At 37.0% G+C, this 15,672-nt stretch overlaps 1 protein-coding gene and 1 long non-coding RNA gene across 2 annotated transcripts; one reads left to right on the top strand and one right to left on the bottom strand.

Annotated features, from left to right (window-relative positions):
* Positions 1-2,578: 2,578 nt before the first annotated feature.
* LOC130749428 (uncharacterized) lies at positions 2,579-4,320 on the bottom strand. The gene is made up of 2 exons (XR_009022919.1): positions 3,969-4,320; positions 2,579-2,918 (listed from the first exon to the last, which is right to left on the bottom strand). It is a non-coding gene; the product is annotated as an uncharacterized LOC130749428 (long non-coding RNA).
* A 1,373-nt stretch (positions 4,321-5,693) lies between these two features.
* Positions 5,694-12,043, top strand: LOC130748909 (uncharacterized). The gene is made up of 3 exons (XM_057602158.1): positions 5,694-6,051; positions 9,045-9,209; positions 11,100-12,043. Exons 1-3 carry the CDS (start codon positions 5,787-5,789, stop codon positions 11,126-11,128), a joined length of 459 nt encoding a protein of 152 aa, XP_057458141.1. The 5' UTR covers positions 5,694-5,786; the 3' UTR covers positions 11,129-12,043.
* The last annotated feature ends 3,629 nt before the right edge of the window (positions 12,044-15,672 follow it).

The following is a 15,672-nucleotide window of genomic DNA, read 5'->3' on the forward strand; positions in this document are numbered from 1 at the left end:
GTTCCCTACCTGATATTTCTTTAAGCGACAAACTCATCAAGCACCAAGTATACCATGATTATTCCAAACAAGAGCTTACATAAACATCAGATTTACATGTCAATTTTCAAAAAGAGCTCACAACAAAACCTAGATCTAACCACCGATCAACAACAAAACCCTAAATCATCTAAGAGCTGGTGAATCTCGTCACAGCCCTGGGAGCGTTTAATGGCGGCCATGAGGGAGTTCGACATCGGAGGCTCATCCGCCGCCGGCGAGCTTCACGACGACGGAATCCGGTCGAGGGAGATTCCAACGGACAGCTCCAGCACACGCAGTTGGAGCTGCGGCGGCGAAGAGAACTTCCAACCGCGTGCTCAGCCGCAGGCATCGCAGAGGGTGGACGATGGCGTGGCAAGGAGGGCCGACACGGCGTGGAATGAGGTTGTCTGGGCGTGGCACCAGCGACATGCAACTGCCGCCGCGTCGTCCATCGCACGCGCGGCCTCATCCGTCCCTCAGAAACTACATGCTTGGCCAATTCACCAGGGAGAACCAAACGCACAACAGTCTAGATCTCACGATAGGTGATGGTTGGCTTCTTGTTGGACCACTGATTCTCATCTCTCTGTGTTTGTGCACCAGAGCATAACCAAGATGAATTCTGTTTCTCTGAAAATCGGAGATGGAACAACCAGATCTGCAGGGATGAAGGGGGTGGGTTCTGGGTTTGAAAGTTTTGGGGTTGAGGCTTGGATGGGGGGTGGGTTCTGGGTTTGTGGGTTTTGTATGATTTCTGGGCTGTAGAAGGAGAAACGAAAGAGAAACCCATATCTATGTTTTCTCTTCTCCGGTGATTTCGCCGGCGCGGTGGCGAAGGAGGGGATGGCGGTGGAGAAAAGGATGTCTGGATCTTTCTGGAAATTCAAGAAGAAGATGATGATAAATAAAAGGCTTAAATACTCTGGAGGTCCCTGAAATTGTATGGAGTATGAAAATAAGTCCCTGAAAATTTTTTTTCCGATTCCGAATCCCTGGAAAATGTTTTTTAATCAGAATAGGTCCCTACTCGTGTTATCAGCTTACGTGGCTCAATTTTTGCTGAGTCATAATGTCCACGTGGCTTTTTATATATCCTAGTCATTTTTTTTAATTCCACAACTTATTAAATACTAAAAAATTAATTGAAAATCAATAATAATACCTAATTAAATCATCTCAGCCACAATTAAGCCCTAATTAACTCATCTCAACCCCAATTAAGCCTCAATTTGAACCCTAGATTTGTGGAAAAAGATAGAACACAGAGTGAGGGAGAGAAAAACGCAGCACCAGAGGTGTGTAACAATACAGATCATTATGCAACAATACATATCATACGCATGCAGGAACAAACAAAATTAAGTGACATTAGCCACATATATCACAATGGTTACAGAAGTATTGGAGGAATTGTGTCTAGAATAAGAACTAAATGCTTCAACGAAATCATGTGGGGGTACTTGAAATCAAAGAAGGACTAAGTACTCGATAATGAAAGCACACATTTCATCTCCAATGCAGCAATTTCTCACCAACCCAGATGCTCAAACGAAACACAAACCCAGAAAAGCGATGACTTTCTAAAAGAAGAACAAATCAACAAAATTTGACTGAAACTCTGAAGTTAATTGAGGATAAAAAACTCTACTTTACTTGATTCTCTATTTGGGAAGGTAAGGTAAGAAGAAGCTCAATGATTTTTGCAGTAGTTTGTTTATTTCATTTGTGGGCGGCGCCGCTGGCAAAAGGAGAAGGAAGCACAGATCTGCTCGATGGGAAAAGACGATGGGAAAAGAAGAAGGAATGCAGATCTGGTGGTTGTGTTAGTGGTTGGCCTTCCTCTGCAGATCTGGGTTTGATGGGGGAGAAAGAGACGACACGGAAGGCAGAGGTTGACGGAGAGGGAACAAGGTTCTGAATGCTCTAGTGTGAGCATGTTTTGGAATTAATAGTGTGAAGATGGAGAAGAGTTTTGTGAGATGGAAGAGATGGAGATTTTAATGATATGTAGAGTTGCATCTTATGTTCAAAGCCAACCAGATCAAAATGTGTTTTCGGAAGTAGAGATTATTCATATCTGAGTTTATAGATTATGGGTTTCAACATTGTAGCCTCTGTCTCTAAAACTGGTTATCAGTGTTAATAATGTTGATATGAAAAATAGAAAATTTAAAGAAAAAAAAAATATGACTTGAAAATCATAAAAGCCACGTGGAAATAAAAATAAATATAAAAAGCCACGTGGACATGATGACTCAGCAAAAATTGAGCCACATAAGCTGGTAACACGAGTAGGGACCTATTCTGATTAAAAAAAAAATTTCAGGGATTCGGAATCGGAAAAATAAAATTCAGGGACTTATTTTCATACTCCATACAATTTCAGGGACCTCTAGAGTATTTAAGCCTAAATAAAATTAGTACATTAAATATTGTGATTATTAAATATATTTTTGATTTTTTTTTAAAAACCTGCTAAACCTGCTATCATAGGTCAAAAGGCACTTGTGTAACCTTACACAAGCTTCTATTTGTGTATGCTAAATTTCTCCCATATAAAAGGAACCAATTTCATACAAGTCTTAACATAAGCCATTGGCACATATAAGTATAAGCCAACCAGTACAAAGTACAAACACCATATAAAAAGTTCAACAAAACAACTAACCGCCGCTGACAAAAGTCTTAGAAAATTACTACTAAACTAAGTCCAGAGAGAGGCCTCCCCCCCTGGCCAGACCTCAAGATCATGAGTCATAACTGTCTAACATGTCATGAAGCCATTATCAAATCAGGATGGAAACGCATATCATCTCCTGTCCATCAGCCTACTTAGATCTCTGTCTCATCTTTCGGCGCTTCCTCTTCAACCTCCTCATGCGCTTCTTCTTCCACTGAAACAGAATATCATTGAGTTAGACTAACAAGAAAAAAGTCAAAATAGAAGCTCATGACAACAACCGTAATAGGCAAAGTACATAACATCCATCACATATGTTAAGCATGACATGAAACATTTTACATACTGCTGATGAAACATGTATATTGGCCTCTAGAAGCTGACTAATACTATGGTTCGCCTAAATAATAGAAATTGGCAGCAAAGGTTATCTACCGCCTTAGCTTATGGGAAACTATCCCTACAGTAACACATGGACAATTTTACTCAACACAAATGCAGCACCAGTTCTCTACTACTCTCAACAGCTCCCTACGGAATCAGGCAGTTTGGCCATTCGCCTTGAAATTCAAGAACAATTGAACCTTCCTCTCATTTTGAAATTCCATATCAACTGTCTTGTGAAATTTTTTCATCCATCTCTCTCTTCACTTAAAAGAAATCGGTGAATCCTATCAAAATTTATTAAAAACTCCATGAAAGCAAAAATTTTTAAATGAAGGAATCCGTCCCTAAAATGAACCAAAATTTGATCCTCATGAAATCAAGCACTTCCGAAAGCATATTAATGGGGCTGCTACACTACATTCTTGTATTTTGGGTTGTAAGACAAGTATCGAGAAGCGGTAGCATAAGGGGTCTTAGCAAACAGCATTAGCAATTTGTGGAACAAGAATCAATCACATCTAATTAATTTCAAATTGATAACCGAGGCGACAAATGATAACAATCATACCAGAGCCATTCCTGTAACCAATCATACCAAATTTAATTTTAAAAAACAAAAATTCCAAATCAACCATTAAATAATAGAGTGAATCATCCTAATTCCTAAGAACCATTAAAGATTTCATATGAAACAACAAAAAACGCAGGGAATCATTCACGATAACATAAACCAAATTACAATTCTGATATAATCCTAGAAAACACTAAAAGCATTATCAAATCAAATAAACAAAACAACAATTTAAAAAGAAGAAAAGAAAACAGAGGCTGAAATGAGAAGAAATGGGAATAATCGAAGAAATAAGATAGGATTTACCTTCGCTCTCATGGTGGATGATGAACGCTCTCAAGCTTCTCTCAGCGAACGACGGCAATTTTCAGCACAAGGTAAACTGAATGGGCGGAGTTGGAAAAACCCTCGTTAGGGTATTTATATTGCTGCGTTTCTTAAAATGCGGAACCCTATCCTCATCTGGGTCGGGTCATCAGGAGGGGTCATTTTTTTTGGTGCGACTTTGTGGCCCAATTAGTGTCGGGTGAAAGATAATATGACTCGTTCCAAAAACATCCTTAGTTACTCACTAGTTTCAAAACTTGGTTTCGCATATAGGACCTGGACCTGGACCTGTGCAGGGATGTTAAAATTTCCTAAGCTAACAACACGCGAGACTTTTAATTTCATATCATAGTAACTTCAAAGCCTCCAATAACCATTATATATTAAGATAGAAATGCATCTCATTGTATATTTTTTTAAATAAAAAGATTATATTATATATTATCACGAACACCAAAGAAACTCAATCAAGTGGCAAGACGAGGAAGCAACCGACAAAAAGAGGCCAAAACAACATGGAATATAAAACAAAAGTCCATCAATCAACACCTACGCCCATGAACCAAAAAAACCTATACAAACTGCACAAAAAGAAGGCTCTCAAAAGCTAGAGAAGCACCAAGTTCAGCACCACTATAGAGAGGACATTGTCCTATATTCTTCCTCACTATGTAGAGGCTGATGAATTGAATTGGCTAATATGGGATGCGGTAGACATGATGTTTTATGGGTTTGTGTGATCCTATGTAATTACCTTAGGGGCAAAGAGCTATTTGCCTTCAGTTTTCAATAAAGTTTTGTTTCAGAAAAAAAAAATGTTACAAAAATTAATATTTTTAAACCTATAAAAGATATTTTGGCCCTAAATGATGGTTTAAGTGGTAAGAGGTAGGACACATATGATTTGGGGTAGGGAGGTCCAAGATCAATCCCTAGAATGAGCAATTTATTTTTCCAATGTATTAATTTGAAAGAAAAATAATTATATTCTTTTGTGTTTAACAAAAAAATTCCTTAAAAACAAAAACAAAAAAATTAGGTCAAGACTATTTGTACCATCCCCTTTTACTATCCACACCATCCCCTTTTGAGCAAAAATACAATTATACCCCAATTTAAAAAAAATGATTAAATTCATAAAAGAAAAATCTACTAAGATAGCGGAAGCTACCACTACTGATTAAATTCATAAAAAAAACGTACTAAGATAGCGGAAGCTACCGCTACTGATTCATAAAAAAAAAAAACCTACTAAGATAGCGGAAGCTGCCGCTATTAAGATAGCGGAAGCTACCGCTACTAAGATAGCGGTACCAATAAAACGTTCGCAGTTTAAATGGCGGAACGAACCAAAACTCATATATTCTACCCAGATTTACGCGAAAAAACAGTAAAAATCTCAAAATCACACCTATTTTGAACTTCTATTCTTCTCTTGATCTCATCTACTTATCTTCTACACTGATTTGAAGCTTCAAATATTTCGATTAAAGTGTTTGTTGTGTTGATTTAGAAGATGAAATAGGGATGGGGAAGGTGAGAGTGGAAGAGGAAGAAGGAAGAAGAAGGTGAGGTTGGGAGAGTATTTTCTTTTTTGCTACTTTGTATGTTTTCTATGTTGGGGGTATTTTTTGGGATTAAAAAAAAAGGATGGTGTGGATAGTAAAGGGATGGTACAAATAGACTTGGTCAAAAAATTAACTTAACAAAAACGGCGTGTGTAACTTTCACTTGCGTGCCCTCCCAGTACACTTCTCGGGCACGTGGAAGAAACCACCCGAACCGAATCGAACGACAATGGAAGCAGACTCAGCCACTCCCTCCGTTCCACCGGAGGAAAGCCACATCGCCGTCGTTCAAACCGAACCTTCGAGTTCCAACTCCGGCGAGAACGCCTCCGACGCCGACACCGCCGGTGACCACCTCGCGAAGAGCGCCGACGTATTAGCGAAAGGATTGTCCTCGATGCTCTCCACTATCATCAGCGACTTCGATTCCAGAGCTCAACACACTCTCAACAGCCAGCACCACCTCTCTTCCTCCATTGATCGTCTCACTGGAGGTCTCTTTTACTTACCACTACTCAATTTGTTTAATTTTCTACTGATTTTACATCGGTATGCTTCAATTTTAAGATTAGCAATGTGTTATTTGATTTTGAGAAATTTTAACTACCTGATTATATGATCATAATCCCAAATTAGACTCAATTTATAGGGCATTAATTTTGGCACCACACTTTTACATTCTTAGACTGTCCCCAATTTTGCATTTTCTGCAAACATGATTGCGGAAGGTATGGTTTGTATTCCGTAAACATAAGTGCGGCATGTAACTCGTTACCGCACACATAAGTGCCGTAAATTTGGGTGGTGAGAGAATGTGTGAGGATGGTAAGCTAGCTGAAATGACATGCCAAACATAGCCGGTGCCAAAACTAATGCCCCAATTTATATGTTAGTGTTGCAAATAGCTTTTCATTATTATTATTATTATATTGGAGGAATTTACTATGGCATATGCCAGTATTATCATGTTTGGTTTTTAAGAGTAAGCTATTGTATGGTTTATGTAATTTGACAGGGTTGGGTTCTGGACATAGACTTTGTGCATGTTTGGTAATAGTTTTTCTTTTCCTAGGGAGAATCATGCCTTTTTTTTGTGCTAAAAAAAGCTCTTTTCTTGATTCTTGAAGCTCCCTAAAAAGGTTTTTGGACCTTAAAATGAGCCCAGCCTCAAATGAATATGCATGTGTGCTACTCTATAAGCTTGTGATGTAAGTAGTAACTAGTAAGGTTGGAACTACATTGCCTAAGCATTATTCTGTTCAACCTGCTGTTAAGGAGCATAGTCCAAACCCCTTGCCTTTCGGTCCAAGAGGGAAAAAATTTGGTACCTATAAGTAAGGTCATAGGTTTGAGTCTTGTGAATTTGAGGAATAGGCATTAAAAGAGTTATGCCCACTTAAGTGGGTCAAGTGCGACTTGGATAACTCGAGAATAAATGTGATTTTTGGATGCCAGAGTCTCAGACCAAACAAAAGGAGCATACTCCACTGGCCTTACGCAGGTATATCCTCCGATCGCCCAATTTCTAGGACACTTAGGTCCGTCCCTGGATGGTTGGCTATCAATGATGGTCTTTTCAATGGTAGGAGTTGAAACAAGTGAGTATGATGAAGCACCGGGAATAAGAATTGGTGTACAATGTAAAGTTATTATTCAGAAACAATAAAGGAGAGCCTAAGCTCTTATAATGGAAAACCAGAGCTGTGCTCCTCAGAGAAAGGTATTTTCTCTGCCTAAAACAAACTTAGAATGGCTAACAGACTTCACACGATTCCTCCTATGCTGCCAAATCAGTAGCGCAACTACTAACTGCCTGTTAGATTTTATGTTCCACAATTAGCTTGATGCATAGGAAAGTCAAATTGGACATTCTAATGTGCAATACGTGAATGGAGCCAAGAGGCTCCATTGGCATCCGGTTGAATTGAACTGAAAAACAAATGTAGCCTAACTAATTCTCTCCCCGTCCTCTTCTCTTTTTCTTATGAGTTTAGAGTTTTCAGATCTTGGGCTTTCCATGGTTTTAGCCCAATAACTAGTCCAGTGCTTTATCACTTCATGCCTCTGTAGAACAGCTTTTTCCCCGAGGCTGTGATGAGGAAACTGGCTATGCAAATTCAGTCCATCCTCCCCAGCAGCATTCCATCGCACTAAATACTGCTCATTCACATTTTCCCCACTAACCAAAAGTGTCTCGTGTTCTATGGTCTCATCAAATTCAACTTATTTTTCATCTCATAATTCTGCCTTAGTTGTATTATCCCAGTAGCTTTTTTTTTGCGACACATGGAATATTGGATGCACCCTTGAAGTATGAGTTAATTGTCATATTTCTCCAACTCATAAATAAGCTTCAACATTATTGGTGGTTTTCTTCCATTGACCACTTCAAATGGGTTCGTGCTAGTGATGACATGAAATGTGGTATTATACTAAAATTCTGCCCAAGGTAACCAATCCCGGGTCAATTCTTAGGTATTTCAGAAGCAAAACATCCTACTATGGTTTGCCCATGAGTCTCTGGATGGTAAGAAGACGTCTTCAAACACTTGGAGTATGAATGACTCCCCCGCAAACCTGCCAAAAGATACTAACAAATAGGGGATTTAGATCACTTAGAATAGACTGGAACCCCATGTTACCTCATATGGATTGAAAAGAGGGAAGGAACAAAAAAATATTACATGGCACACACACACACACGACATACAAATGAGGCTAGAGGCCCAACTACCTTACTATGTATTAACACTCAGCATACTACCTGAAGGACCAACTACACAAATTAAACTAGTATACGTCAACACTCCCCCAAGCTGGAGCGTGTATTACTGTAGATTACATACACCCAGCTTAGTATATATGAATTCAATTTGGGGACCCCTAAGGGACTTGATTATGTCAGCTACTTGATCTTTTGTATTGATGCAAGTATGACAAGACACCCAAAAAGCACCTTTGTCGTTATAAAAATGGGAATTCACTTCTACATCTTTGGTTCTCTCATGAAAGACTGAATTGTAGGCAATGTGTAGAGCAGCCTGGTTTTCATAAACCAACTTCATTTGTGACGTTTCTGCAAATTTTCGTTCCTGAATTAGTTGTTGTAGCAAATTTTTTATGATGCATTTTTAAGCCTCCAGCAGTTAGTGTTTTACTGTGAAGAGTGAATGCTGGGGGAAAAACTTTGGTGCTTCATAAACCCAATACGAAATTACACAGACGAAAAAAACACTTCACTCTTGTCTGTATGATGATAAACACCTTGCTATCTGGCAATCTGCTCTTCATGGGGTCGTAATTGGCATGTCAAACATGCTGCTGTAGAATTATAATTTGGGTTCCTTTTGCTTTAACTTGCTATAGGAGTTACTCTAGGGTGCTGCAATTTCTAATTTCGGCCTTTAGGTCCATTTGTAAGAGGCGTGTATGTGTCTGTGCGTCATGTATCATTGGCTGACCTGAAATATATCATTTATTTTGGCAGAACTTGATCAGTTACTTGAAGATGCACCTTTGCCATTCATAATGCAGCATGCTGCCAAGATTTCTAGTGTCAGGAAAAGAGTTTCATCGCTAAATTCAGTTTTAAAATCCATACAAGGGCGGATTGATAATATAGACCGCATGCTGTCTCTTGGCACCACCCATGGTACACACGTTTCTCCAGAGGCTTAATGTTGTAATTATATTCTATTACTGACCGACCACTAGGATTGTAATTTTTTTTATTGTATTTCCCCCCACTTATATGCTCTCTCTTTAGCCACTATATAGTTTTATTACATTGTAAAATTCACAGTAATAAACTTGATGACCTGTTTTGCGAATGATCTATTCCTATAAGGTTCTGGCCTTCCAGATTAAAACTTACTTTTCACTTTTACTGTTTTACATATTTCATTAGGGCAAAATCTAAAACTATGGCATGAGCTGATTACTTGAATGAGCTAACTGCACTTTTGTCCCTCTAGTTTAAACCATGTATGATTATGGTTTTCATAGTTTTTTTGTAGATAATTAAGTCCCTATACTTAAAATTAAGCAAGTCTGGTTCTTTGTACCAAAGCTTCTTAAATTTTAATTTTCTAATCAAATAATTTGGAGTTTATGATGAATTAGGGATATAATGTAATTTTAAAAAAATGAAAAATATAGAAAATTAGTGAAAATTAAAAAAATTTGAAAGATTGATTGTTTTGAAAATCAAACAGGATCCGCTGGCCTGACCGGTTGAACTGGAAACTGGTTAAGTGACCAGTTTATTTGAAGGAAAATATCGGTGGATCTCAAAATTGATGAGAGTTGGTCAAGAACCGGTCGGACCAGCTGAAAACCGGTCGGACCAGGTGAAAACCGGACAAAATTAGTGCTACTGGACACATCTCATATATTCAAAAAAAATCCCTGACAACTTTTCTCATTAGCCAACCCATGACCTGCTTTCCTTTTGTATAAAGTTCCTTGACAATTTTGCTAGTTACTCTACAATTGAGATTCATATCCTTATGGAAAACTCTTGAATAGTGTATTTATAAACCTGTTAGAGTTAGGATTTAGAATTTGGGAAAAAAGTGATTTTAGGAGAAGTTACTTACAGTAGTTTTTATGAGAGAAAAAGTAACTCTTGAAGGGTTCATTGTGATTTTGGCATGCACTTGCCATGAGAACCCTGGGATCAATTACTCTAGCATACTGCAGATCAATCATCACCTTGTCCTTATTGTAATCTGATCTGGAAGCCTAGAAGCACCACTTCATAGTTTGCACACTTGATTTTGCAAAACTGTTTGTTAAAAGTGATTTTTGATGAATTATTTTATATTTAGAAATATTTATTAGAGAATTTTTTTTGACATATTTGGATAGTATTTATATAAATCTCATTTAGACACAAGTAGAATTTTTTGCCCATTGCAATGGTTAAAAAGTTATTATTTTAAACTTAGGAAGGAGGTTAATAAAGTTTGGCTCAATAATGCCAAATGTTATGCCAAGTGTCTATGGCAAAATTCATTTTGTGAAGTTCCCAAATCCTGAACCTAACAGAGTCAAATCTGCTGCTAGAGCCCCTAAAGATTTTGACAGCCCTATTAATAATGAAGTCAAATCTCCTGCCAGAGCCCCTGAAGATTTTGACAGCCCTATTAATTATTAATGCCTACAGACAAAGGACTTGGGTACTGTCCCTGGTTAGGGTTGACTACTTGGCAAATTGATCAGAAGTCCAGACATGTGGCAGTCTGATTAGAATACATATAACTCACCAAAATGAATGCTATTCCTTTGTAGATGACAGGAAAGACAAGTATTGCATAGTTGCATTAGATATTCATTTTAAGAAGCAGATGTGTAGTGATCCTGTGTGGAATGAGAATGTATAGTGTCAAAGTACATATAAGTTTGTGTAGCAATGATATGTGGCTTGAATCTTTATCTTAAATGAAATTATGGTCAGTTTCAGTTGTTTGATCTAATATTTTGCATTCTTCAACCCTTTCATTTTTCTTATTGGGGAACTGCTTTGTGTATAATTTTGCAGAGAAAACGACGACTGAAGGTTCTCGGTGAATTGTCATGAGCTTAGTCATGTGTAGATACATGGTGTATAAATCACGGTCAGACCAAAATCAAGGTGAACAGCCCACTAAATCTAAGGAAAGTTGTTTTTGTCCACCGTGATTTTGCGTCACTGCATCCGAACATGCACTTAATCAACTTCCATTCTTTCCATGTGTACTATTCAAAGCACCCTTAAATTGAGTCCTTGTTAGGCATATACTTAGTGCATGTTTGTAAACTTGTTTAAAAACTATGGTGAAGCCAAAATCACGGTAGGCAAGAGTAGAAGTTAAAGGAAGTTGCTTCTATTCACTATGTTTAAAGTCTCACCGTGGTTTTGAACGAGTTTCCAAACATTCAATTAGATAGATGGTGTTAGATAAGGACTTCAAAATTGGTATCTTGTTAAGGCTGCATTTAACTTACTCTTGATTACAGCTCACATTGCTTTTTAAGGCTTTGTTTGGGAATTTTTGAATGAGGGAAGGGGAAGACTTGAGGGGAAGGGAAGGGAAGAGAAGGGGAGGGGAACTGTGAAGGGACGGTAAGCCCTTCCTTTGTTTGAAAGTTCAAAAAATTTCAAAAACCTCCAATTTAGGGGAACGTCACAAAACAACTGAAAGAGTGTCTTGCGGAGATTTTAGAGGGTTTTAAAAAATTCCCCAAAGTTTTCCCCCTTAAAAAAATTCTCAAACAATGGGAGAGCTTCTCATGAGTCTTCTATTCTCCTTCCCTCCCCTTCAAAACTTACTTGCAAACAAAGCCTAAACCTAGGAAAAGATATCTTATTAAGAAATCAATTGTAAATTTTAAAACATGTTTAGAATGATAGAATTTGAGTAAAGTAATTGTGAATTCTGTAACTTTTGACTGTATCTACTAGTGATTTTATTTCAAATTTATTCTTTAAATACATTATACATATCCAGATATCCATCCTACAATGATACAGCTACAAAACGGTAAGAAAAGGAGGAAAACTAGAACCCATTGCAAGGGAGATTACTTAGCAGGTGCCCCATCTAAAGTAGAATGCCTAGTAAATAGGCCCATTTAACTTCTGAAATAAAATGTGCAAAGTGCATTGTCATCAATGTCATCCCTACACATGCATTGAATTATGTGGAAAAAATGCATACCACACTCTAAAGTGCGTATGAAAAAAATAGAAAATGCATATACCACACTTCAAATGTGCTGTATGGAAAAAATGTACTATATCTCACTTTAAAATGCAGTATGCACACAAAGGGTTGATATTAAAATGTGTGGGGGTGGTACTAATGGATTTGGCTCTACTCACTTTACATAAAAACAAAACTTTATAGGATAAAGTAAGTATCATAAGATTACCTACTTTGATAAAGTAAATAAAATAATTCTATTAATGGTTGTGATGTTCATTGAGCCTGACCCGGTATTAATAACAATGCCCAAGTGCAAACCCAATTTCATTGAACTCTTGTTCACCACCCCCTTCTAGATGGTGATAATATAGTCTCGTTACATATGAAGGCGTGCATGTTTACATATAAACGCAAAAGATTCAAACGATTTGGTGACACATGCAAAATTTTCCCAGGCATTACCTAATCTCATTACCTGTCCTGAACAACAAACTGGCCTAAATCTTTCTGTTGTCGTTTTTTACAACTGGAGAAAGAAGAAAAGGTAAGAGTATGTTACACCCTCTGTATTACTGTATAGCTACAAGGAAACCGTAAAAAGTTGTTTTCCATGCAGTGCTAAATTCCAAAGAGACCCAATTACCCATTGCAGTTTATGACATACTCTAACATAACACCAATAAATTTTCCTTCCCAGACCAGCTCATGTAGATACTGTGACGTGATCTCTGAAAGTTCAGATGTCCCCACACATAGTACGCAATCAGGATTCTCTTGTATTGTATCTCATGACGTTTGTGGTATTATTGACTTGTAAAAGTGTTTTAGATACCAAATAAATGTAACATAAGACAGATTTTCTATTAATTATTAGAAGAATTTCCTTCATTTTTAGGGCATGTTTGCTCCTTTTAGATTTGCATCAGAAGAGAACATTTTTTCACCTTCTATTATCATTTGATTCATTTCTCTTTTACACAAAAGATAGTGCTATTAACACTAACTTTCACATTCTTTTACCGTTGAAATTAAGGTCAGACGACCTGGTTTGGGCCCGCAGCCTGAACCGTCAAAGGTGTGGTCTGACTTGTTTATTAAAAAGGCTAGATCTAATTTTTTAAAAAAGTTTAATTAACTAAAAATGATGCATCCATGTATAAACAGAAGAATGTTTGGCCTGATAGATTTGGCATGCTCAGTTTATGAAAAAAGTTTAAGCTTTTCAAAAAACCTAATTAACTAAAATGACTGGGCTGATAGGCTTACCTAGTTATATAATATTATTTTTATTATTAATATAAATAAAATATATTATTTTAATTAATTATGATTTATTTACATAATATTACATTTTTTCAACGGTACGTAGAAATGTCTATTAACCACTTTCTTATTGGCATCTTAAAATGCATTTTTTATTAAATAGGATTGTAAAAATACAAGTAGGGAAATTCATACCGTCTAAAATGCCAGATTAAATCATTTAAGAGGTCAAGTCAGACCTTAAAATTTTGGCATATGATAGGCCACATACTAAGCTTGGGTTTCGAAATTAGAATGCTAGTCAGATTGGACTGCGCAACTTATGTAGAGTACACTCAATTATTAGAGATTTCATCAACCTTTTTAAAAGTTCAAGCCTAACCTATTTAAAAGGTTAAGCCTAATCTATTTTCACGCCTGATCAAAATCTATGTAGAGTACATTCAATTATTAGAGGTTTGCTCCCAATTCGATAGAACCTACATCAATTTTATATTACATAAAAAAAAAAGTAATAAAAAGAAAGTGAAATGTAAATGTGAGGCGTATTTCTCTTACATAAATTTCAAATTTTTTATCTTAAAATACGGGATAACCTTCAATTATATAAGTGTTAAATCAAGCATTCATTCAGCCATTTTCCAAGTTCAGCAATATCTTACCTAAAATTTTATGCCTAAAAGTTGTTGAAAAGTAAAGGAAGAGTTAAGTGACTAATTTAATCATATTACAATTCTTTAAACTCTTTAGACTTTCTATAAAGTAAAAAAAGAATATTGTTATTTTTGTCTGCTCTTCTCATCTGAAATACCAACACCACCTTTTCTTAGCCGTTAGCATTTTGGCAACAGCACCCTTCCTTTTTCATCCTTTTTTGTGCACTGAACCCCACTTCTTTCAGAAAGAGAGAGAAGAAAAGGATGCAGCATTGCATATGATAAGATGAAAGGGATTGGATGAAGGGGAATCTATGCAGAGGCCCCAACTGTGCATAGGCACGTTCTCTCTTTGATGCCCCAAAACTGCCCTCAGCCTTTTGCAGGCTGCTTCATTATTCAACAAACAAATTGTTTTCTTTTATAATAAAAGACACGGAAAATCAGATCAACAAGATCATGCTTTAAATACTTCTCAGTTCAATATTTAATCAATGGTGTCTTTTTATTAGACTAGGTTGTCTTTCATTAATTAACTTGAGCTAGGTTGCTTTTCAGCTGATTTACCTCGCATGATAGAAATGATTGCACGTATCCTATATAAAGTGAATACAAAGTTGAGCTCGCTAACCAAAACAACAAAACTAGTATACTAAGTCACATCACACTATCCACCAGGGCTTCCATAGTGCAATTGAGAGTGTGACTTAATTAGCACCAAGAATCCATGGATTATTTGGATTTAGGGGATTATTTTTGGGCACGTGATGAGCCTACAAGGTCCTAGGCTAGGAGCCTACTAGGCCACAAAACTCCCCTCTCTCCACTATTGCAATGCTTTGTTTGTGAGATGAGAGAAAATAAGTAGACAAAAGTTGGTGAGAAAATGAGTAGGTTATTTATGTTATTTACAATAAAAAAAATATTAGAAAGAAAAAAAAATCAACTATTGAGAACTATTGGACCTGATGGGCCTTGTAGGCGACACGAAGCCTCATTGGTTCTAATAGGCCATTAAGATTAACATGATGAGACCTTATTATGTCAGACTTTAAAGATCACCATGAAGGCCGGTAAGATTGGATAGGTCTTTAAGATCAACATGATGTATCATTAGGGTATAGACTCAACATTAAGCCTAATTAGGCTTGATGGACATTGGAGATCAAATTAGAGGTATCATCAACCTTTATGACCCTCGAGGTCAAAATGATGAAGCTTAATTGGACTTGATGGGCCTATAAGATCAATGATTGACTTGTATTGGGCTTGATGGGCCTTGTATGTAGGGGTGTTCATAACCGAACCAATCCAAACAAAACCGACAAACCGATCCAAAAAAACCGAAATCCAATCAAACCGAAAACCGAACGGACTGAAAATTGAAAAAACCGAAATTATTTATTGGATCGGATCGGATTTTGGATTTGATTTCCAAAACCGAACCAATCCAATCCAAACCGAACATTCACAAATATGTATAATTTTAGTTATACATATATCATTC

Source organism: Lotus japonicus, chromosome 3 (assembly GCF_012489685.1).
Source record: "Lotus japonicus ecotype B-129 chromosome 3, LjGifu_v1.2".
Lineage (NCBI taxonomy): Eukaryota > Viridiplantae > Streptophyta > Magnoliopsida > Fabales > Fabaceae > Lotus > Lotus japonicus.

Bases quoted from the DNA above. Each gene is read 5' to 3' on its own strand.
- LOC130748909 (XM_057602158.1), top strand. From the start codon at position 5,787: ATGGAAGCAGACTCAGCCACTCCCTCCGTTCCACCGGAGGAAAGCCAC. The intron at 6,052-9,044 runs GTCTCTTTTACT...TTATTTTGGCAG, and splicing joins CATTGATCGTCTCACTGGAG to AACTTGATCAGTTACTTGAA. The intron at 9,210-11,099 runs GTACACACGTTT...ATAATTTTGCAG, and splicing joins GTCTCTTGGCACCACCCATG to AGAAAACGACGACTGAAGGT.